General features: G+C 42.8%; 2 protein-coding genes across 19 annotated transcripts in view; one reads left to right on the top strand and one right to left on the bottom strand.

The window, feature by feature from the left end:
- Positions 1-22,377, bottom strand: part of MCF2L2 (MCF.2 cell line derived transforming sequence-like 2) — a 230,930-nt gene that overhangs the window by 56,272 nt on the left and 152,281 nt on the right. The gene's annotated exons all lie outside the window — the stretch shown is intronic.
- B3GNT5 (UDP-GlcNAc:betaGal beta-1,3-N-acetylglucosaminyltransferase 5) lies at positions 2,610-20,624 on the top strand. Of its 11 annotated transcripts, none has more exons than XM_058556263.1 (4): positions 2,610-2,820; positions 6,758-6,867; positions 13,345-13,382; positions 16,497-20,624. In XM_058556263.1, the coding sequence occupies exon 4, from the start codon at positions 16,801-16,803 to the stop codon at positions 17,947-17,949; it is 1,149 nt and encodes a 382-aa protein (XP_058412246.1). In that variant the 5' UTR covers positions 2,610-2,820; positions 6,758-6,867; positions 13,345-13,382; positions 16,497-16,800; the 3' UTR covers positions 17,950-20,624. The 11 variants fall into 11 exon arrangements, with proteins under 11 accessions (XP_058412246.1, XP_058412252.1, XP_058412255.1 ...); XM_058556261.1 differs by lacking the exon at positions 2,610-2,820 and adding an exon at positions 3,492-3,903; XM_058556265.1 differs by lacking the exon at positions 2,610-2,820 and adding an exon at positions 3,493-3,580.

Here is a 22,377-nt window from a genome sequence, read left to right as displayed (position 1 = left end):
AGGAGCAAGGGTGGTGAGAAAAGAATACCCAGAAGGAAATGTGTGGGTGGGAGGGGCTGGCGGGCAGTAAAGGAGGAGGAGGCAGCCAAGGAGATGTTGCAGTATTTTAACCAGCAATGCTGTATTCACAGAAAATGTATCTCCAGAGATGTGAAACACAGCAGGTCCTTTCATAGCAATGATGTTGGGGTGCAGCATGAAGACCACCTCTGCCCGCTCACCAAGGGAGAGGAGCTTTCTGCAGCCCGTGGTGGGCATGAGGATGGCGGCCGTCCACCCAGCCTATGAGGATGGCCTGAGCCGTGCTCAGCACCTCACACACGTTATTCTTACTGTACTCAGTCCTCACTGCACCCTTCCAGGTGGGAATTACCGTGGGGCGCAGAGAAGCTGGGTCACTTGCCCAGATCCCGTGGCCCCAGGAAGCTAGTCAGGATTCCACCCCATCTCTCCGGCAGCCCAGGGCTTGCATGAACACTCACCTGTTTCAGAATACACAGCTGTGGTGTGTCTCAAATCACAGGACAGGCCCTGTTCCGGGTCTGTGAGGAAATGTGCTACCTGACAGAATCCAGAAAGAGCAAATTAAGCTGAACAAGCCAAGCCTGGCACTATGTCGATTTGTTTCAATCGTGTTAGGTATTAAACCAGTTATCATACCCGTTTCTCCCTGCGTGATTTCAGTAATACTTGTGTCTTCTTTGGGTCTCTTTCGCTTCCTCCATCTCCCAGGTTCTCTTGTACTTGGGTTTCAGTCCTTTTTCCGCATGACTGATGCTACATGCCCTACTGCCCTCCTCTCGGGTCCTCTCACCTACATCTGCTTCTCCCTCTGCTCTTTCTTTGCCTGATCTCGTCCCTTCTAAACCCAACGTGCAAATTGCAATTCCTCTCATTTTTCAAGTTTATCAACTTGATGTCACAGTTTTCTTGTTCCAGTATTTTCCATAGTTCTCTAGTGCTCTGTGAAGCAAATTCCTGACAGTGAAATTGAAAGTCCTTTATAAATCTAATCGTCGTGCTCTTTGTTCACAAGCAGCCACAGTGGACATTGAGGGCAAGGCCACACTGCCCTCCTTTTTTCTCATGGTCAAAACAGCATCATCATTTTATAATCTCATTTTATTTCTAACTAATTTCAAAAATTTCATGCACTCCCTCCCAATAAAAGAAACTGAGTACTCTGTTCTATACCATCAAGTCTATCATTCTCTTCCTCTCCAGGGGTGGGATGGGGAGCCAGCCTGCTGTAGGAAATCCTCCCAGATGGGCAAAGGAGCCTCCCAGACTTCCGCCCCCTTCCCTATGTGGCATGTGCATGTGTGGGCACCATGGCAGGCATTCTGGAACACTCTCCTCATCCCCATCTCTCATCTACACCCCGTCTCCCGCCCCCAACAGAAGCCACACATTCTTTCACTAATCTCCTGACTTACTTTTGAAATCATTTATCTGTCTGAAGTATCTAACTCCATATAGGAGGATGCGAACGTGTCATTTTTATATGTATTTATCAATGTTTGGATCAGTTTGTATATATTGTGGGTACAGTCCTATGTGTTGGTGCATGTGGAATACGCACACGCTGACACATGGACCTATGTGGGCCTAGTTCCAAATGACCTGAAAGGAACTGAATCTTTGCACATAAATACAACATACACATATGATCGCTGGGGGGAACGTATGTGGGATTACCCTCAGAATTTTATTTTGCATAGGTACAGAACGGAGGTGATTTGCACTGTACTAACAACGAATCAGCTAATTTATGGGTCACTGTCAGTGACTCCCTTACAAATCACATTATATAAATATTTCTGTCCGTGGTCTGATGTGCATGTGGCACTATAGTCTCTGAGCTAAGAGCTGTGATGAGCCACGCTTTCTACAGGTAATATATGAAAAGAATTGCATGACTGAAAATATGTTAAAGGCTTTAAAGAAAGCAATTACAAAACTTCCTAAAAATCTAGTTTGAACTCACAAGTACAACGTTGTTTACAGTTTCAAACTCTGATTCAGTAATCTACTTTTAACCCATTACCTGTCTTATTCCTTTTACAATAATAAACCCAAAGTTTTTATTTTACTGAAGTACATGGGTTAATCTTTTGTATTCTGTCCTGTTCTGAAATATGTACAATTACAAAATCGTTCCAAACTACCTCTGTTTTATAACGTTTGGTCTATAAGGGGGATGCTAGAACAAAATTTGGGGAACGAGAAACCAAACCCATAAAGGATTTATTTATAATCTCTTTCCTTCACTAGAAATTTATATTTCCTGATTTTGTCTAGTTATGTGCATTAAGTATTTTGAATGGGGAAAACGGCTCAAAGAGAACATTCAAGCGGATTCGAGCTCCCAGTTGATCATCTGAGTAAATAACCTCAATTAACTGGGGAGGCTGGAGGAAGCACTTCCTAGAGTTGTCACACACCCACAAGAACAGATTCGGGCGGCACCCATCACCTTCTCGAACACCCCGGGTTGGTGGCGGAGCCGCAGGCCAGTCTGGGGTTTGGCAGTGAGCCAAGAGGTGCAGGAAGCGCACTGCGGCGGCGCGGCGGGGGAGGCTCGGGGCTGCCGCGCCCCGGCCCTCCGCCCCACCCCTGGTTGGGTCCGCCCCAATCGGCCCGCTCCAGCCGGCTCCCAGCCGTGGCCTCCAGCCCAGCCGAGCCGAGCGCGGGCTGCCGGCTCCTCGCCCAAGATTTAAAACGAGCAAGTTTTGTTCTTGAGACCAATGTCTTTCCCTCCGACGCCGGGAGGAAAGCCGACCTCCGATTTCGGAGTTGAAGGAGCTGGGCTTGGACTCGGTGAGTTTTGCTTTCAACTCTCTTTGAAATTAAGCTGGGCTTGTAGGTAAAATCATTGCGGGGCGGGGTGATCCCCCCTCCATTGTATTTTTAAAACGAACCTCGGTAGCGAAGCTTTAGTTCATTGTAAATTAGGGTTTCCTTTCTTTGTCCTTTAGGCCCCCAGAAGCTCAAGGCATAGTGGTGTGACAAGAGATCTTGAACAAGACTAGCCTGCCCTTAGAACTCTTGCTCTAAAAACGAAAATAAGATGTTTACAGGACGGCAACTCAGTCAAAACTTGTCTCCCGGAGATGAGTAATTGTTGCTTGTTCTGAACGAAAGGATCATTAGTCTCGCACACTCTACCTAATGAAAAGTGTATCGAGACCAGTTGTTTCATATGGAAACACATCTATTAAGATGTGATCAATATCCGATTTAAAACATTGCTCTGCAGCCGACTGCATTCTAACTGGGGCCGAGGCCCCTCGTGGGTGGAAATGTCGTCTTCCCTTCCGGATCACTGAATGGAGGAAGTTCCAGCACGCTCGGCGGGGACATAGCTCAACTCCTGGGATGGTGTGTTCTTTGTGCCGGGGATCGGAGACGGGCTCCCTCCGTCTGCAGCGAGGGCGCCGGGCCGCCGAGCCTCCGCCCCGCCCCGCCCCGCCCCTGCCGGCCGGACAGCCCCGCCGGCGCGCGCCTCCTCGCCGGAGCAGCTCTCGGGCTCCGGGAAAGGAGGGTCGGAGTCGCTTCTGCTTCCTCCGGACCAGGCGAGGTCTCTGAAGGGCCGAGAGGGGACGAGAGTCGCGAGGAGTGAAGGCACGCGCGTTCACACGGAGGCTGCAGGACTTGAGGGTGGGACGCGCGCTCGGGCCGGGGAGCGCCGCTGGAGACGCAGCCGGGCCCGGCCCGCTGCCCCGGCCCGGCGTCGGGAAGCCGGGCGGGCCCTCCTCGCCGCGGGGCAGGGCTGCCCGCGCCCGAAAGCGCGGCGGGGAAGGAGGGCGCGTTCCCTCCCCAGAGCGCCTTTGTTCGCCCCGGCCTGTCGGCGGGCGCCCGGCGGCCGTGACCCCGGGCCGAGCCGTTGCCCAGGCGCGGCAGGTAGGCTGGGGGGCCCGGAGTCCGGTTGGGGTTAAGTTTCCCTGGGCCACCGGGGTCCGCCTCCCGACAGAGGTCCCTGGAGGGGGCCGCCGCGCCGCGATGCCGAAACCCGCCGGAGCGCAAGAGTCGTCGGCGAACGCCGCGCTCTGCGGGCCTCGGTTTCCGGCCGGGGGCCCCCAAGCTGGCTGCCATCCCTCGGCTGCAGGGGTGAATTCGGATAGAAAGCCTGCGTCGATTTGGAAATTAGAAAACCGCCCGACTGGGGAGGCTTTCGGACAGTTACTGGTGGGGGAAATGGAGACAAGGAAGTGGGCAGCCAGGGGAAACTGGGAAACGAGACCTCTTCCTAGCGGGGAGGTCTTTCTACGTTTTCTTTGACTCTGCGGAATTTTATTTTGCATCCTGCTGTGACGGAGTCAGTTGATTACTCAGATACCATACAGGTCAAACTATCAACTTTTCATCCAGCTCTGACGACACACCCTATATTTTTCCTTTCCCAATGTTGGTTTTCGTAGGTTATGGGTCATGTTAAAGGGACACCAATGTTGTGACCGCATAGTGGCTGGTGGTGGCCTGTAGCTCATATTTAGGGTAATTCTCTGGTAAAAGTACATCTGTTAGAATTGGATTTGTTCTTCTGTGCCTTTATTTTGGGAAACTTTGCCTGGTCCCTATGGGGGAAGGGAGAGGGGAAGGGAGAGGAAGTAAGAAGCTGAAACTGACCCAGAAAAGGATGATTGAAGGTGGTTGTATTAAGTGGTCGCGCTGAAAAGATTCCATTGTGAACTTTCTGAAAGGGAGATTGGTGATTAGCAGCTGAGGTTTTAACTTTCTCCAAAGAAACTTATTGTAGATTTTAAATCCTGTCATGGGGGAGGGGAGACTGCTTTTTTGGGTCAAGTCTTTTTTATTTTAAAGCAAGATAAATTCAGTACCTGAAATATTTCCATTATGTACTTAAAATGACCCTTCTTTCTCCTGCTCCTTGTCTCTTTCTCTCCTTTACCCCTCCTCCCTCAGGCACTCCCCCTCAGCGTTTATTGTGCATCCTCTGAGGATGAAGCTGGCTCAGTCTGAACCATCTCAGTCTTCCAGGGGCTCATGGTGACACCTGAAGATGGGGATGAGTGTTATGACAGGGAAAGTTCAAGCTGAAGCTCAGAGAAGCTGTTTCTGAGAAAGTGAGAAATCAAAGATGACTAGGAGGCATGGATGATATTCCACATAAGTGCTCCCCGCACACCCCCTTCCCCCAAACCTCAGAAGGTGGAGATGAATTTTCAAAATAAAGTGCAGGCTCTAGCAAGTAAACATGTCACATTATATTTCCTTAAAATAGAGATGAATTTTCCCTTTTATTAAAGACTGATTCAAATGACGAGATTGTAGGAAAAGGAAATAACTTTCTAATTCTCAAATATAAAACAGCTTGAATAATAACACATGGATTTTGAAATGGGTCATCTTTTAAAGTGGGTCACTTTGGCTAGAATCATTGTACTTGGTGACTTGCAAATTGTAAAGGCAGAGTTCTTTCTGAGAACCAACTGCACTAGAATCTACATAACAGAACATAGGATGTGGTTGAAAGAAACTGAGAAATTCAAGGAGGAAATGGTCTCTTCTCAAAGTAACAAAATGTATCCTTTTTGGAATTTTGTATATGCTCTATTGAATAGATCTAAGATTTGCAGTTTATGACACATTATACTACCTTTTTTGGACTACTTCTATAGCCATTATTTTATTCCATTGTTAGAATAATCTTGTGAGGAGATGCATACATTGTATCTATGTTCCAGAAATTGAGGAATAACAAATTACTACAAGAGCTCTGCCATTTGACACAGAATCTCTGCCAGCAAAGATTTAGCCAGAACAGTGTAAATCTAGAATATTTTTCTTACAGTATGCATATATATAGGAGCTATAACAATCTTCATATTTAAAGATGAAAAAATTGATCAGGTGAAATATAAACTTTGAATAAACAAAAGTGATTTTTTACATTTCAATGCTGGACATTAAGAGGCTGGCTTTGATCTGTAACTTATTTTTAAGCTTTATCTTCCATAGTGAAGGCTTTCACATTAGAAGCTAGTTTTCTACAGAAAGGAATGTTCTACCAAGTCTGTAGGCAATAAGCCCCCAAAAGTCCAAGTTCAAAATACTATTACACAGCTCAAGATCCCCTAAGATTTCATAGTTTATCTCTTTTATTCCTTTCCTACAATTCTTTCTACAACTTTTTGATAGTGCTCTAAGCAAAGTAAGTTTAAACGTTGTCTCAACTTATGTTTCCTTCTCCATAATTTACAGGGCCTTATTCTTTTGGCAGTGTCATCGTCATTGAAATATATTTTTAAGTGCTTGCGGGGACCATATTATTCTTTCCTGTCAAGGATAATCGAAGACCATGTTCAGTAAATTAGAGATGATAATTCTGTTCTCAGTCTCAGCAATATTTGGGATGTAAGTGGCCCTTAGCAATCAGATGAGTATTTTTAAAAACTCATATCTCATAAATATTTTTTTGAGAAGAACAGTAAGAGTATAGCTCATCATTTTAAAAGGAAAATAACCGCTAGAGAATATTAGCCATCTACTAACTAAACCATCATCGTAAAGATGCATGAACAATTTCTAGAGAAGAGAAACTAGCGTTTATTGAACACCTGACCTGGACCACACTTTGTCAATAAATTATCTCAAATGGTCCTCAGAAAACACTGTGGGATATGGTTTAGAGACAAGTCAAGCTCTTGTGACTAGTAAATGGAAGCACCAAAATATGTCTTACTTTTGTTCAAATTCTAAACTTTTGGTTTTTCTACTCTCTTGCCTCTATCAGGTCCAGATTCCAGGTTGTACAGAACATTTCCTTACACTGGTTGGAGATCTACACCAGAAACATCTCTAAAGCCTTCCCAGCATCCTTTCTACACAGTGGCCTACTACACAGTATGTGATAAATTAATATTTGTTGAATTAATTAAATGTAGGCATTACCTACTTTCAGGGCTGCCCAGCATAATGCTTGGAACAGGGTAGGTGATTAATAATTGGTAGTGAACTTATTATAATAAATGTTGATCAACTGAGACAGAAACATGTCATATATACCTCTTATGTTTTATAATATCATTTATTTTTTTGTACTCTGTAAACCTTCAATCAAATGTTGTTTCCAAATATAATGTTCAGAATGGGACATATGAACTGCCGTTGGACAAAAGGCTTGTATGTATAGCTTGTATAACAGGTTTATGCCAGGTTATATTGTCACCTTATTTCTAAATCCCTTTTTCATATCATATTGACCTCAGCTGTGTATGACTCATCTCCTTGCGTTTCATCCAATACTTATTCATCAAATACTTGCTTAAAATATCCTCTCTGAATCCTAAATTTTTACTCTCCTCTCCTTTCCTCCTCCTCACCTTGTTTAATTTTTTTTTAACCTCCTTCTGCCACTTTGGATCTCCACCCTTAAATCCCCCAGTCTTCTTTGTGGAGGAGAGACTGTGTACCCAAAGGACACAGATTCACAAGGTCACTTTTGCCCATTTTTAGTTCTACTGGGATCAAAAAAAGGAAGGGGGGAAAATTGAGATGGAAGGTTAGGAAAAGGGTACGTTAGTAAAGAAAATGAGAACAAACTGACAAAATGCAGGTGGTAGCAAAATATAAATGACTCTAAACTTCAGACAGTGAAGCAAATTCTTTGCCTTCTTGGGTCACTTCTCTTGGCCCTACCCCACCTGCTCTCTGCCCTCCCATCCTGATGGGAGCTCCTGGAGGATCAGCTGTGCCGGTGCCAGGGAGAAAGGGCAGGTGAGGAGCTCAGGGACAGGGCCGGGAACCGATCAGCTGCTTCTGAGCTGCCACAAGGTCTGGGATTTATGGAGGTTACATGGTTACTCCCATGTCTTGGTGCCTCAGTTTCTTCTGCAAAATGGGGAGATCCTTTCTCTTTCATAGGTTGTTGTGAGGCTTAAAGAGTTACTATATATGTAAAGCATTCAGAACAGAGCCTGGTGCACAGCAAACACACCCATGTTAGTAACTGCTGCTTGAGTGGGAAAAGGAGAAGCTTCTTTCTTAAGTAGGCAGGAATACAACTGACAAGAATCATATTTAAAAGAGCAAGCAGGGCCGGCCCCATGGCTTAGCAGTTAAGTGTGTGTGCTCCGCTGTTGGCGGCCTGGGCCCGGATCCCGGGTGTGCACCAACGAACCACTTCTTCGGCCATGCTGAGGCCGTGTCCCACATACAGCAACTAGAAGGATGTGCAACTATGACACACAACTATCTACTGGGGCTTTGGGGAAAAAGAGGAAGATTGGCAATAGATGTTAGCTCAGAGCCGGTCTTCCTCAGCAAAAAGGGGGGGATTGGCATGGATGTTAGCTCAGGGCCAATCTTCCTCACCAAAAAAAATATATATATAATAAAAATAAAAAAATAAAAAAAATAAAAGAGCAAGCAGCCCTGTCAACCCGAACAACCCAAACAACTCGAGAATGAATACAGATGGCCAAGCTGAGAAAAGCATGTCTCTGATCTCTGTGACCAACTGTATATTTCAGCTTTTTTGTTTGTTTCAAATTCTGCATAATCGCACTGGTTACTGGGAATCTTTAGTTACTTTTAATTAACTCCTCTGAAATATAGTAAGACTCTATAATCCCTTGTCACCAGTACCTTAGTGCTTGTCTTTACTTAGGGCCTGTCTTTACTTGTTTATTTGGTATTTCTCTGTCTCACCAGCAAACAGAAATCTACACCCATGTTTAACTTATATAAAAACATATAATCTATATGGGTAGGGAGCTTGTTAATGGATTCATACTGTAGATTTTATAACCCAGCTTTTCCTTCTGTCCCACCTCTATGCTTGTTAATTTGGAATTTAAAGTCTTTGGACTAACACTGAATCAAGAACTAATTCTATAAATATATTCTTTGTGGAGTGATAACTCCAAATGGATTCTAATCTTTGTCCTTGAGCTAGTTTTATAGACAAAGTCACAGCCACAAAACACTCGAAGACAGCTGTTGGGTAAAATTTTTCCTTTTTTTACAGGCCTTATATTAGAAACACTCAAATTTGAATTAAAGAATAAAATACCAATTTGGAGAATATCTAATTTTTCACACTTAAAATGGGAGTTGTAAATTCAAATTTTAGGTTGCTTCCTTCTTTCTTCAGCAGACAGAACCAGTTGTATCATAGCACCAATTACTACAACTAATTTACTAAGAAAAATCTATGAAGATCAAATTATAGCCTTTTCAGTAAATTCAGGGCTTTTTATTCCTGATTTCTTTTAACATGGCAGTTTGGCTCCTGAGGATTGGTCCTAGCTATGTTTAACAGAGAACAGATGATCAAAACAAGCCAGGAAAAAAAGCTTGGAATGTAGAACAAAATGCAACATAAAACTGGGACAGAAAATGTTATCTTTCTGTCCTTTGAGTTCTGCCTGGACAGGAACCAAAAATTGTCTCTCACATGGGACTTTAAGTAATAAAAGTTTAAGTGTAAAAGGTATCAAATACTGAGGCTTTTTTTTTTTCACTGACTTACTGGAGGAGCATCATTAGTTTATAGTCATATTTATTTCACTTTTAAATTTTGTGCCCCAGGTGAGTGTCTCCCTTGCCTCTCCCTAGCCCTGGCCCCGACAGTCAGTGAGCCTGTAGAGGGAATGGAGAGGGTTAGTGAGCGTGGGAATCCACGAAGAGGAGGCACACGTGGGGATGAGAAGGTGACAATGTGTCTGATGTCCTCTCCTTTCTCTAGCAGGCAGGAGGTGAAGTCATCAGTTAAGAGTGAGGAGGACAGGCCTTGGGAGAGGGAAGAAGACTGAGCTTGGCTGGTGAGGAGACTGGGAGAGGGAGGAGGTCCAGGACAAGTGAAAGGAGGTCACACAGCATTGAGTACTCTGCCCACAGCTGGATACTGCCATTTGTAGTGATGCTGTCTGCCTGGCGTGTCACGCTTCTCCAGCAGCCCGGCAGGGTTGTAGGAGTAGAGAAGACGGGAGTGACTTAAGGTCTGGGGTCACTGGGGTGGAAGGACAGGAACCAGGGAGAGGAGGGCAAAGGTGTCAGATGATTCCACATCTGAGACAGGGAGGTGGGTAAGAAGAAAGGTCAGGAGATTGCTGGGTGGGGTGGGTGTGTTAGGGGGCAGGCAGAGGATTCCAGATCAATGTTTAGAGGTTGGAGTTGAAGAGTGAGTGTACTGCAGGGTGAGTGTACTAGAGTTTGAAATTTAAGAGGAAATGCCCTTCTAAGTGAAGCCACATAATGATTTTCTTGCAGATAAGTTGTCTTGCGTGTGGGAAGTAATGTGAACAAAATGGCATATACATTGTAAAGTAAGGTTTCCTTAAACTTGTGAGTGTTGTATGCCTACTAAATAAGATGTACAAATATAGTTTCCCTAAGATTAGATGTTAACATATTACAACAATGGCCAGAAACAGTGGTCAAGAAGCATACGGATGGAAACAAAAATAAATGCATTTTTTAATTTAAACCCATTGGCTTTCTCTAGTTAACATCACTCAGCCTCAGGTCTCAGATTCAGCGTTGCTTCACCTCCTGGAAGATGCCTTCCCCAGCCTCCACCTGACTTCCATTTTTAGACCCTCCTGTGCCCACCGCACAGCTCTCACTATTTGCTCCATGGCTGTCTTCCCACTCAGAGCTCCGTGACAGGCCTTGTCTATCCTGCCTTCCCACTACCTCCCTCTACCCCTTTGTCACCCCATCTTAATTTTCTGAGGAACTAGCCCTTTAAAATAGCTTCTGTTTTCTTTGATTTCTCCCTGTTCTCCTTCCCCTGAGTTTATTTTTCCTCCAGCCCTCTCCTCCCCTCTCTCCCCTTGGAGAGCTCACCCAGACTCACAGCAGCCATCTTCTCTGTGCTCAGAGGGCCCGGATCTTCAGTCCTGCCCACCTCCAGTCTCAGGGTACCTCCTGGACTTGTCTACCTGTTGTCTCTCCAACACCTCACAGTCAACACAAGTCTAACACCAAACATGTTCCCCCTCACTCCTAACTCAGGAAACCAGTTGTCTCTCCTTTGTCTGTAATGCTTGAAACTCAACTTCACTCCTCCTTTACTCCCCATCCCAGGTCACTCATCAGGTCCTGCTGGGTTCTTGTTTTTCCTGAAAGGGTCTTCCTTATCTCTTCCTTCCCTCCGCACTTCTACCACCACAGACCAGGCCCTCCTCACCTCAATAGAAGTAGTGTCCTCAACTCCAGCCATCCTGCATCCATCCTACATGCCATTGCCAGATGAGTCCTTTTTGCATATAGCTTCATACATATTGACAAGGGAGTGATCATTTAAAAAAAAAACAGAAACTTCTGTGACTTCCTCACTGACTCCTGCCTTATTTTCAAGGTTCTCCATAAGTAGACTCAACATCCCCACTTTCAAATACATGCCTCTTTTTCAAATATTTGCCGTATTGCGATTCTTTCCTTTCTTGCCTGAAACAGGTTGCTTCTTTTCCTGTAGCCACCGAAGTCCTCTTCATCCTCAGGCCCTCATGATCCAACTGTCACTGATCTCTACTCCTAGGAACACTCCTATTATGCCTGCAGTTGGTATTGCCCACAGTAGCGCAGACACATCGTCTGTACCTCATACTGACTGCTATCCGTGGGAATCGTGTTTTCACGTGGGCACCATGAGTCTTATCTCAACTAAATTGTAGATGCTTTCAGATTGGAGACTATCCAATACTCCTTCATGACTCCCAGCATGCCAGATGTGACCATTGACACAGCAAATACTCACATACTTGTGGGACTAATTGAAACACTGGACACTGAGGTAGTTTAATTTGGACTTAAAGTGCAGACCTCCCCATCCTGATTAAAACTTCAAAATTTATAGCAGGTTTTACATAATATTTTAGGATCACAAAAACAGACTCAACAAAGAAATGAGTTGACAGCGGGGGTGAAGTAGAAAAAAAATTAGGAGTCATTATAGGGGAAACTTGTAGCCTCTAGGTGCAGTAACTAGTTTTTTTCCAAGAAAGTTTAAAGAGCTCTCTTGTGAAGAAATATCCTTTTGAGTAAGTGAGGGGCAAGGCTCCCAGACTGAAAAGTATTTGGGGTGGGGTCTGCCACCCTCTCAGCATGTATTCTTTATCCTTCTGCCTACTATCTATTAGGGAAAGAGAATGCTAAGTATATCTGTTCCTTCTCAATCCAAATAGAAGCAAACCCAAGCTATATTCCCACATACCTGCATATTTTTTTCTAAGCAGTTCTTTGTCCTGTTCTCTCCTATAGTCTTTCTCTTTTTTTTTTTGGTGAGGAAGATCAGCCCTGACCTAACATCCATGCCAATCTTCCTCTTTTTTTTTTTTTTTTTGCTGAGGAAGACTGGCCCTGGGCTAACATTTGTGCCCATCTTCCTCCACTTTATATGGGACTCCACCACAGCATGGCCTGACAAGCGGTGCATCAGTGCGTGCCTGGGATCCGAACCCCGGCCGCCAACAGCAGAGCGTGTGCACTTAACTGCTACACCATGGGGCCGGCCCCTGCTATAGTCTTTCTTGATTCCTAGTTTCAGCAGGCTCTGAAGTCATCTGTAATTTTTACTTCTCAGTAACAGGACATGGATATTTGCCCCCAATTTGCAGGTTAAATCACCAAATCAGAGTGCAGTGAGGGGTGCCCGAGGTTACACAATGAATCTGGTGGCCAACAGGGGTAGCCCTGGAGTTTCTGGCCTGTTGGTTGGTCACTGACCTGCGCTGTGCTGCGGGCACACAAAGGAAGCGGCACCCCCAGCGTTCCGCTGTGGACGTTGCTGAGCTTCACATGCATTATTGGGATCCTTTGTTCCTGTAAGGCCCAGCATTTTCTTCCTCCAGGTTGGGCAGGCCTGTGGCTTCTCCCCAGTCCTCTCCCCAGCACTCTGAATACTGAAGCTGGAAGATGTGCTTTAAAGAAGCTCCAGGACGCTGTGCAAACCAGGAGTGAGCATCTATTGCCTGTGCGTGATCTCCATCAGCAAAGCCGGAGCTGGGGCAACATTGTTTAGTTGTAATTAAGGAATTTAGGTCATGGAGGTGCTTTTGTTTTTGGTTGGGAAAGGCCACCTAGTGACAGTGTTCAATTGGGAGGAGTTTGGCTGTTCTTGGTTATAAAAGAGAAGCTGGGTAACATAAAAGCATAGTTCACCTTTCCTAAATCTCCCCCTCGTCAAATCAGTACTACCAGTGAGATTTGGTTATGACTGATGTAAACGGTGGCTAAACAATTCAAGCTGCTGAGGGTAGAGAGATCTTGTTTTAGAACTTCACATGCTGTACTGAACCTAAATAAGTAGTGTGGGTTGTTGGCTTCATGACAGCTTCTTTGTCATTCTTCAGAAAACTGTTTCGACTCTTTCAGGTCAAGTGGAAACAGTTGAAGAAATATAAGAAAATAAGGTAAATACATACATGGCAGCGGGGAGGGAGGATAAAATGAATGTTACAGGCTGGCCGCTAGGTTGTAGTAGCAATGTTAGCAGCAGCAACACACCAAGTGGATGAGTAATGACCCCATTCATTGGCGAGATACTAGGGCCTCTGTGAGTCAAGTGTGCAGGCGGGTGCTGGAGGAGTTGGGCTTGTGGGCTGATTGTCCGCAAGAAGCTCAGACTTGTAAACAACTGTGAATAGGTGCAAAGCGAGCTGGCATTGGAACATACTGGGCACAGCTGCACAGAAAAGGGAAGCTAGTTTTGCCTGTGGTTCCAAAGATTACTCTCCCCTTTGTTTCCTTCCCAGGGTCTGCTGGAATAGAGACTGCAGATTAGTTTCTTGAGAATTTTCTTAGAATTCTTAAACACTTGTACTGTCTTAAAATCTGCCATTAAGAATTCTCTGTTGCCCTGTGTTAAGCCTCCATTTCCTTCAGTATGTATCATGGAGGAGGCAGAAGGGGATTTCGGCCTTCAGAGGTGGGCCGTTCTCGAAGAGAGCACTTACGACTGAGAGCAAGTGCCCCCCCACCAATGAAAGTGATTTTGCCAAGTTTAGGTTGATGCCACCATCAGAAACGGATGTTTTCTGCTGTCTTTCTCACCTTACCAAGAAGGAAATGACTGATATCCATCTATCCCTTAGAGCAGTATTTCTTGCCTTTTTGATGGTAAAGCACAATAACAATACATTTTACGTTACAACCCTGAAGGCACACAGACAAAAAACTCAGTTTCACAAAAGAATACTTATACTTCCTACTTTCAGTACACTCTGCCATTCTCTATTCTGTTCTTTCTTTTTCTTTCTCCTTTTTTTTTTTTAAATGCTGGTTGTGATTTTAGTACTTTTAAAATCTATGTCCTGGGGATACAATGTTACTGTGCTGATTATCTCTGGACAAAGTCTGAGTGGGGCTTGGCTGTAATCTCCAGTCCCCCTTGGACTTTTTGCATGCCTGGCCTCTGCAGTTATCACCCTAATGGGGAGCAATCTTAGGGGGATGGGAAACACAGCTGGATGCAAAAAGCCCGATGATGGGAAGGAAGTCGCACAGCCAGGGCTAGGCTGGTACCGCAGGGTGTTCTCAATGTGTGCAGTTGGTTTTATATTAGGGGCAAAGGGCAGAGAACTTGAGGATGAGGTCTTCGGGCACAAAAGGAGGGCCTTTGCCTTGGGCCTTGTGTTGTGGGCTTGGCTGCCCAGCCAGCCTGCACTGCACTGGGTAGAGCCTTCTTTGTCCTTTCCCTGTCAATCTGTGGAAAGCCCAGGGGACTGATGTGTCAGCCCTGAGGGGAGAGCCTACTTCTCCAGGCAGAAGGATGTGTCTTACTTGTGGTAAGCACTTGGGACAGAATCCTTGAGGAAGGGAGGTGCTGTTTCCTAGTGGTGGAAGAAAAGGGAGGCCACGTGACTGACTGGGCATCCTGACCCCCAGTTCTTTAAGGTGGCCCCACCCCCAGCACGGTTCTTTGCACTAACATTCAGAGAACACCTATTAGGTGTCAGGCGCTGACCTGGATGCTGAGCGTAGGGTATCTACATCCTACCTTGTATCAAGGAGTTCACAGTGTAACTGGGGAGGCAGTTACAAAGTCTCAGTATGAGAAGATGGATGTAAGAAGGTGCTGTGTCAATACAGATAAGAAACATCTTTAGAGGGGAGCAGTTCAGACTTCCCAGAGAGGGATGCCTGTAGAACTTAGTCAGGATTAGTAGCCTTCTCATCAGCAAGGGGACTAGGGCTTGCCAGGCCACAGGGGTGCTGGTGCCAGAGCCAACGTGTATGAAGTAGCAGGTGTGGCTGAGCTTTCGGTGTGACACTTCTCCGTGTGACCATTTGGTATTGTCAGCTAGTGGAGAGCATCTGAAGGGGTTTAAAGAGCTCAGTTAGTCTGGTGGTTAGATGTGAGTTTTGGAAAGGTTGCTGACTGCAGAGTAGGGGATGGGCTGACCAGGAACCCTTTAGTCTGCTGCACTGCTTTGGGCGAGAAGTGATGATGACATGAAAGGGTGCAGAGAGATGTAGAAGAAGCAATTCACAGGATTAAATAACTGGATGTGGAAGTGGAGGAGAGGGCAGACGTTCAGATTTCTGGCATAGATGCATGAACTGCACTCAGACACAAATAAAGAGCAAATGGAAACAGCAGGTTTTAGGAGAGAAGACAGTAGAATGGGTTAGAAATGGCATTTGAGTCTGAGTACCCCTGTGTGCCAGGTAATTATCTATCTACCTTCCTCTATGTATCTATGTATGTTCCCATTTAATCTGCATAAAGACTTTGAGTTAAGCGGTGCTATTCCCATTTTTCAGATTTCTGGGTTAGATGCATGATACGGTAGAACAAGTAGTAAATGGCTGAGCCAGTTGACTGGTGACCAAATTGCCTGAGTACAAAGATAGTGCTTTTGGCTATCATCCTGTGGCTTCCCAGTTCTGAACATGTTAAATTTGAGGTGCCTGTTAGGTTTCCAAATGAAAAAGTACAGAAAGAAGATGACTGTATAGATTTGAGACTCGCAAAAGTCATTTTGGTTAGAGACAGTTTGGACTGTGCTTTTTGAGAAGCATATCTTGAATCCTTGATTATGAACCTTAACTTAAAAAAAAAAATCTTACTCTTATTCCTGCCTTGTCTGGGGCAAGCTTTAGTGGATTTTTACTATTATGAACTTTCTTTTCATGCAGTATTTTTCCTTGAACTATATAGTTCCTTTCACCCTGACTATATTCCAAGTCAATATATTCATGGATATATGCATTTGAGAAATTTGAACTTTAAGCATATAAGTTGATATCCATTTTGCAGGCTTTTTCTTTTTTTAAAGGTTGAAAAGAGAAAAGCGTCTCTGTATTCTGAATGGGAAGACAGGAGAGTGGTTCTTTCCTTTTCCCTGTACTCTTCTAAAAAAATAAACAGCTGTGTGCCTCTGCTAAATACTAGCTGTCTCATCACCTTTTGTCTAAATCAGTCAGGTTACATTTAGTTTTTAAGGAATTAAGAGTAGTTTGCTTCTTTTTGGTAACTCACTAACCCATTCGCTTGTCATCTTTTCTCTTCGTAACTCTAATAGGTTACACTTAACCTTCACAAAAAGAAGTAGATGGACTAGCTGCATGAGGCCAATCACCGAACTTAATGAACGATGCCGGGGTGGAACCATTTTGATGTGCCAGTGTCCTCATTCTACGGTGTGTTCCATTCTTTTGCAATCAGAAAAAATGGTACTAAAAGAAAACGTTTTGTGAAATAAGAATCTCCCTATACATTTTTAATGACCAACGTGTATTAAGATGGACATCCTTTCTACAGAAGACAAAGTTCTATGGTCTTGAAGACACCCATTTAAAACTGATCCTAAATAAAAATAGACCTGAATGATGGTTGTCAGAATGTTTGTTAGTAGCAGAAGAGTAAAAATATGGCAGCTTGTTAATTTATTTGCCATTAGTTCTATACTAACCTTCATGTTTTATTGGGGAACGACTGATAATCTCGTTGTGAGCCATATGAAGTCCTACTCGTACAGATACCTCATCAACAGCTATGACTTCGTGAACGATAGCCTGTCTCTTAAGCACAGCATGGATGGGGCTACTCGCTATCAATACTTGATCAACCACAAGGAGAAGTGTCAAGCACAAGATGTTCTCCTTTTACTGTTTATAAAGACTGCTCCTGAAAACTACGACCGACGTTCTGCAATTAGAAAAACGTGGGGCAATGAGGAGTATGTTCGGTCTCAACTTAATGCCAACATCAAAACTCTGTTTGCCTTAGGGACACCTTTTAACCCACTGACCAGAGAAGAACTGCAAAGAAACCTGGTGTGGGAAGATCAAACGTACAATGATATAATTCAGCAAGACTTTGTGGATTCTTTCTACAATCTTACTCTTAAATTACTTCTGCAGTTCAGTTGGGCAAATAGCTTTTGTCCACATGCCAAATTCCTTATGACTGCTGATGATGACATATTTATTCACATGCCAAATCTTATTGAATACCTTCAAAGTTTAGCACAAATTGGTGTTCAAGACTTTTGGATTGGTCGTGTTCATCTCGGTGCCCCTCCCGTTAGAGACAAAAGCAGCAAATACTATGTCTCCTATGAAATGTACCAGTGGCCAGCTTACCCTGACTATACCGCTGGAGCTGCCTATGTGATCTCCAATGATGTAGCTGCCAAAGTCTATGAGGCATCACAGACGATTAACTCTAGTCTTTACATAGACGATGTGTTCATGGGCCTCTGTGCCAATAAAATGGGGATAGTACCACAATACCATGTGTTTTTCTCTGGGGAAGGTAAAACTCCTTATCATCCCTGCATCTACGATAAAATGATGACATCTCATGGACATGTACAAGACCTTCAGGACCTTTGGAAGGCTGCCACAGACCCGAAAGTAAAAACGATTTCAAAAGGTTTTTTTGGTCAAATATACTGCAGGATAATTAAGATAGTCCTCCTTTGCAGATTGACCTATATGGACACATATCCTTGTAGGGCTGCCTTTCTCTAACAGTACTTGAATGTTGTCTGTTTTCACTGTCACTGAGCCAAACCTGGACAAAAAACCTTTGTTTGTCTATATCCTAAGTGAAATGATTATGAAAAACAAATATTTTGAAAGCCCAGTCTATCAGAATGTTTCTCTGATTCTAGAAGCTATTCAATGTGACTTATCTACTTCATTGCCTAAATTCATTTCAAGGAATTTATATTTTAGAAAAGGTTTATGAAAACAAAACTAAAGGGAAATTTAAGTTCTCACTTAATGCCACATGTATATTTGAGGTGTAGAGATGTTATTAAGGTGCCTTGGTGTCAGAATAACTGCTTTTGGAGAATACCAAGTGAATGTATAGTACAACATTTCAAAGAAATGAATATATTGTTCATTGTTCACCAGGTATACAAGTGTATATTTAAGAGCCTTTGACAGAAGTGGTGGGAGCAGGGGAGGATTGGCATAGAAGAAAGTACATGAATTTGGTAAAAGAAAGTCTCCTTCAGAGGAGATTTAGGACGATGTACACAATTTCTTTAACACAGCCAAACAGCCAAATCACTTATTGTCACATCCATGTAGCTATTTTCCCTAGATAGTGTTGGAGTCATTTAAAATACATTTATATCTTTTTTTTAAAGTTTAATGTGAAATTTGAGAAGTCATTAGCTCTGCCTTAAGTGGTACTTAAATGGGTTTGTTTTGATTATTAGGAAATGACACAAAACATGGGCAGTTAGTTACCCATAGGGTCCTCCTCCAGGGAAAAATCATTGTTAATTCAAATAAGCTGATTTTAATTTAAGGAGTTTTTCAACTGGTTTTTAAATATTCAATATCAGTCTGTTTTTAAGGTAGTTATTTGAATGTAGTTTGCACAGAGGAATAGAATAATGGAGAAGAATTCAAAAGAAAAGATAGAACATTAAAAGCCTCTTTCTCCATAATTTTTTTCCCCCCTAAAGCCCCAGTAGATAGTTGTATGTCATAGATGCACATCCTTCTAGTTGCTGTACGTGGGACGCGGCCTCAGCATGGCCGGAGAAGCGGTGCGTCAGTGTGCGCCCGGGATCCGAACCCGGGCTGCCAGCAGCGGAGCGCGCGCACTTAACCGCTAAGCCACGGGGCCTGCCCCTCTCCATAATTTATAAAATAAAATTCTTAGTGTCTAAATTATTGTAATAGTTACTGAATAGTCCACTCCTCCCTAACAAGGTCTCATAAACTACAGTACTTTGTTCCAAGTTCAGATTTTAAAAGTGAGAGTATTAAACATCAAATCAAAGCTACAGTATCTACAAAAAATCTATTCTTTCATCAAAATGACTAGCAGAGGTGATGAAGTTGAAGACTTTTCAATATCTCAAACTTGAAAGCAGAATGAAAGTGATAGAAAAGTTGCCAGAATGAGTTTTAATGCATTTGTAAAGCTACATGCTCCTTATAATCAAAGAGCTGGGGCTGAGATCTCATAGAGTCAGTTACATTTATTTTACAAAGCAGGATAAAAATGTGGCCATGATGCAAACAACCTCCTCTCACTACAGAAAGAACTAGGTGATGTCTATTGTTAGGGGGATTATATGAAAGCCAAAATAGTGACTTCAGCAAAAGCAGTTGAACTGATTCTAAAACCTTTGGCTGCAGAGGCACCTATTAGGGAAAACTAAGATGTCTCATTTAATTAGATGATGTTTGAAACATGTAAAACAGAACTAAAAAGGAATTCTCAATATACACAACTGGATAATGATATATATAATTTTTTTGCAGGTAGGTTTTTAATGTTTACGGAAATTTTTTTTCTATTTTGAAAATTGAAGCTTGTTTACATTGATTGCTCAGATAATTTAGAATTTTTATCTAATGTCAGAACTACAGTGTCAAACATTGTAGTCTGTAGTTATTTTCAGAATAGGTTCAGGGTTTTTAGATCATTACAGTTTAAATTTTCTGACCAATTTTAAAAACTGTAGAGAACAAAAGCACATTTCGACAAACCAAGTTTATAATTAATTTTTACCAGTTGATTCTTGAATAACCGTTTGCCTTTTGGCCATACATACCCTGTGTATCTAAACTTGTAACTGTTTAAATTTGCCATTGGTTGAAAACATCAATGTCTCTGGCCATCAAAATGATCTTGTTTACAGAAATACTTTTGTGAAACAGTTATTTATTTGCAAAAGAGATCTCCTCAACTGTCTTCATCTTTTTATTTTTGCTTAGAATAGAATGGAACATTTAAATTTAAAGAAAATATGAAGGCACTTCCTTTTTTAATAAGAAGGAAATTGCCTGATGCTTCCTTCATCAGACTTAAAGTACTGAGAAGAATATTTGTAAATAAATGGATTCCAACCTTTTACAAAGGAAGGAAAAAACTTTTTGGTGCTCCAACGTAGGGTTGTCTTTTAAAAATCGTCAACGAAGGGTAAGATAAACTATCAGCCTGGTCTGTCCCCTTGAGTAGAAGATGGTTGTACACAGTGTTATTGCTAAAAACTTTTTACCTCTTGGTTGGTTTGCATCTTTTTTCCATATTATTAATTTTATACCAAACTGTTAAATATTTATATTATTTGAATTTTGCTCTTGTATGGCAAAATAATTAGTGGGTTTTTAAAAATAAATCTATGATTTCCAATAAACAACTTGAAAATTGTCAACAGATGTGTATTTTCACAAAGGTTTTTAAACCCCTGTGTGAACATCATTTGTTTATATAATCAACTTGATCTGTTTAATGTCAGAGAGGCCTATAGTACACAATCTTAATCCTATTCCTGTTCAGACTTGCTGCTGTGCCCAGAATAGAGGATTACTGTGTCCTCTGCATTATAGAGCCACCTAAAACGCCTCTTTTGTTTGTGAAATGATTTATGCTGGAATGTCTAAGTGGAGGAATTCTTCTCTCCTAGTAGATTGTTCAGGAAGGGATGAAATTAGAACCTATAGCCATAGTGCCTTAAGACACCATTTGAAAGGTCATATCTTCCTTTGATATCATTAGCTGTCTGAAAGCATATTCAAATTTACTCTAGTCTCTTCATGTCAGGAATGTTCTTAGGCCTGCTTTGCAGTGTCTGGTGTTTCAGTATAGTCATACACAATATGCTCTCATCTGCTTTTCACCTGATTCCTGCTCAATTCTTAGGATAGTATATGGTGTGATTCACTCTATTTATTTATTTATTTATTTTAATGAGGAAGATCAGCCCTGAGCTAATATTTGTTGCCAATCCTCCTCTTTTTGCTGAGGAAGATCAGCCCTGGGCTAACAACCATGCCCATCTTCCTCTACTTTATATGGGACGCCACCACAGCATGGCTTGGCAAGCGGTGCGTCGGTCCGCACCCTGGATCCGAACCTGTTAAGCCCAGTCGCCTAAGCGGAGCCTGCGAAATTAACCGCTGCGCCACCGGGCCGGCCCCAATCTATTTACTTTTTAAAACTTGGAAGCATCTGAATTATTTGGTTGTAGGAGAACTTTTTACTTGTGAGGCACGGTTAGGGTATTTGTAGTTGGGACTAAAATGATGATTGCTTGGAAGAATTAATGAACTTGACCTGTATTTGGGACTTTAGCTGAACATCATAGCTGCAGTGAGAATCAGACCATAGACCTCAATATACAGGGTTATTCATTCTGCTGTAATAATGAGGGAAATGTGAGGTGTCTCCCTGACTCTGCTCTTCCTGCAGTCACTGCATTCTACAGTGAGACAAGCCTCCGTCACAGCTTTCATTACGATATTCCTTTGCTCCAGACCTCAAAGGCTCCTTACTGCCTTCAGCATCAAATCTAATCTCTTCTATCTGGTTTTCAAGGCTTTATGAAATCCTCTTTTTCTCTTTCATTCCCTGTAGCTTTATTTTTCTCACTGCCACTATTATCCATCACAAATATCATTCATGAGCATACCTTGCATAAGTTGGTGTCCCTTGCCAGGAACACTATTTCTACTGTACCTGTGGAAACCTTGGAAATCCTACCCTAACTTTGCTCCTCCATTAAGCATCTCCTCCCCTCCCTCCAAAATATATAATCACATATATTATTAGGCTACCTACTAATTGTTTCATGTGTTTTTTCCTAGCTAAAGTATAAGTTCTGAAGGTGGGTGCACGGTGGTATCACATAGTGCTTAAAATCATTATTCTTTTCAAATATAATAAAGTAATGTTATTCTGGCAAGCCATCCAAACATGAAAAGAGATTAATTATTCAGAACCCTTAATGACACTATCTGGTATAACATTTTACCTATACTACTTAAAAGTTTATAATTTATTCAACAAAATCCAAATACTTAACTATATGCCAAGTATATTGTACCTATCAACTCTGACCCCAACAAATTTGTACAGCCATGTGTTGCTTAATGATGGGGATATGTTCTGAGAAATACATCGTTAGGCAGTTTCGTCACTGAATG

This window comes from Diceros bicornis, chromosome 15, assembly GCF_020826845.1.
Source record: "Diceros bicornis minor isolate mBicDic1 chromosome 15, mDicBic1.mat.cur, whole genome shotgun sequence".
NCBI lineage: Eukaryota > Metazoa > Chordata > Mammalia > Perissodactyla > Rhinocerotidae > Diceros > Diceros bicornis.
This window is presented reverse-complemented; position numbering and strand designations above follow the sequence as displayed.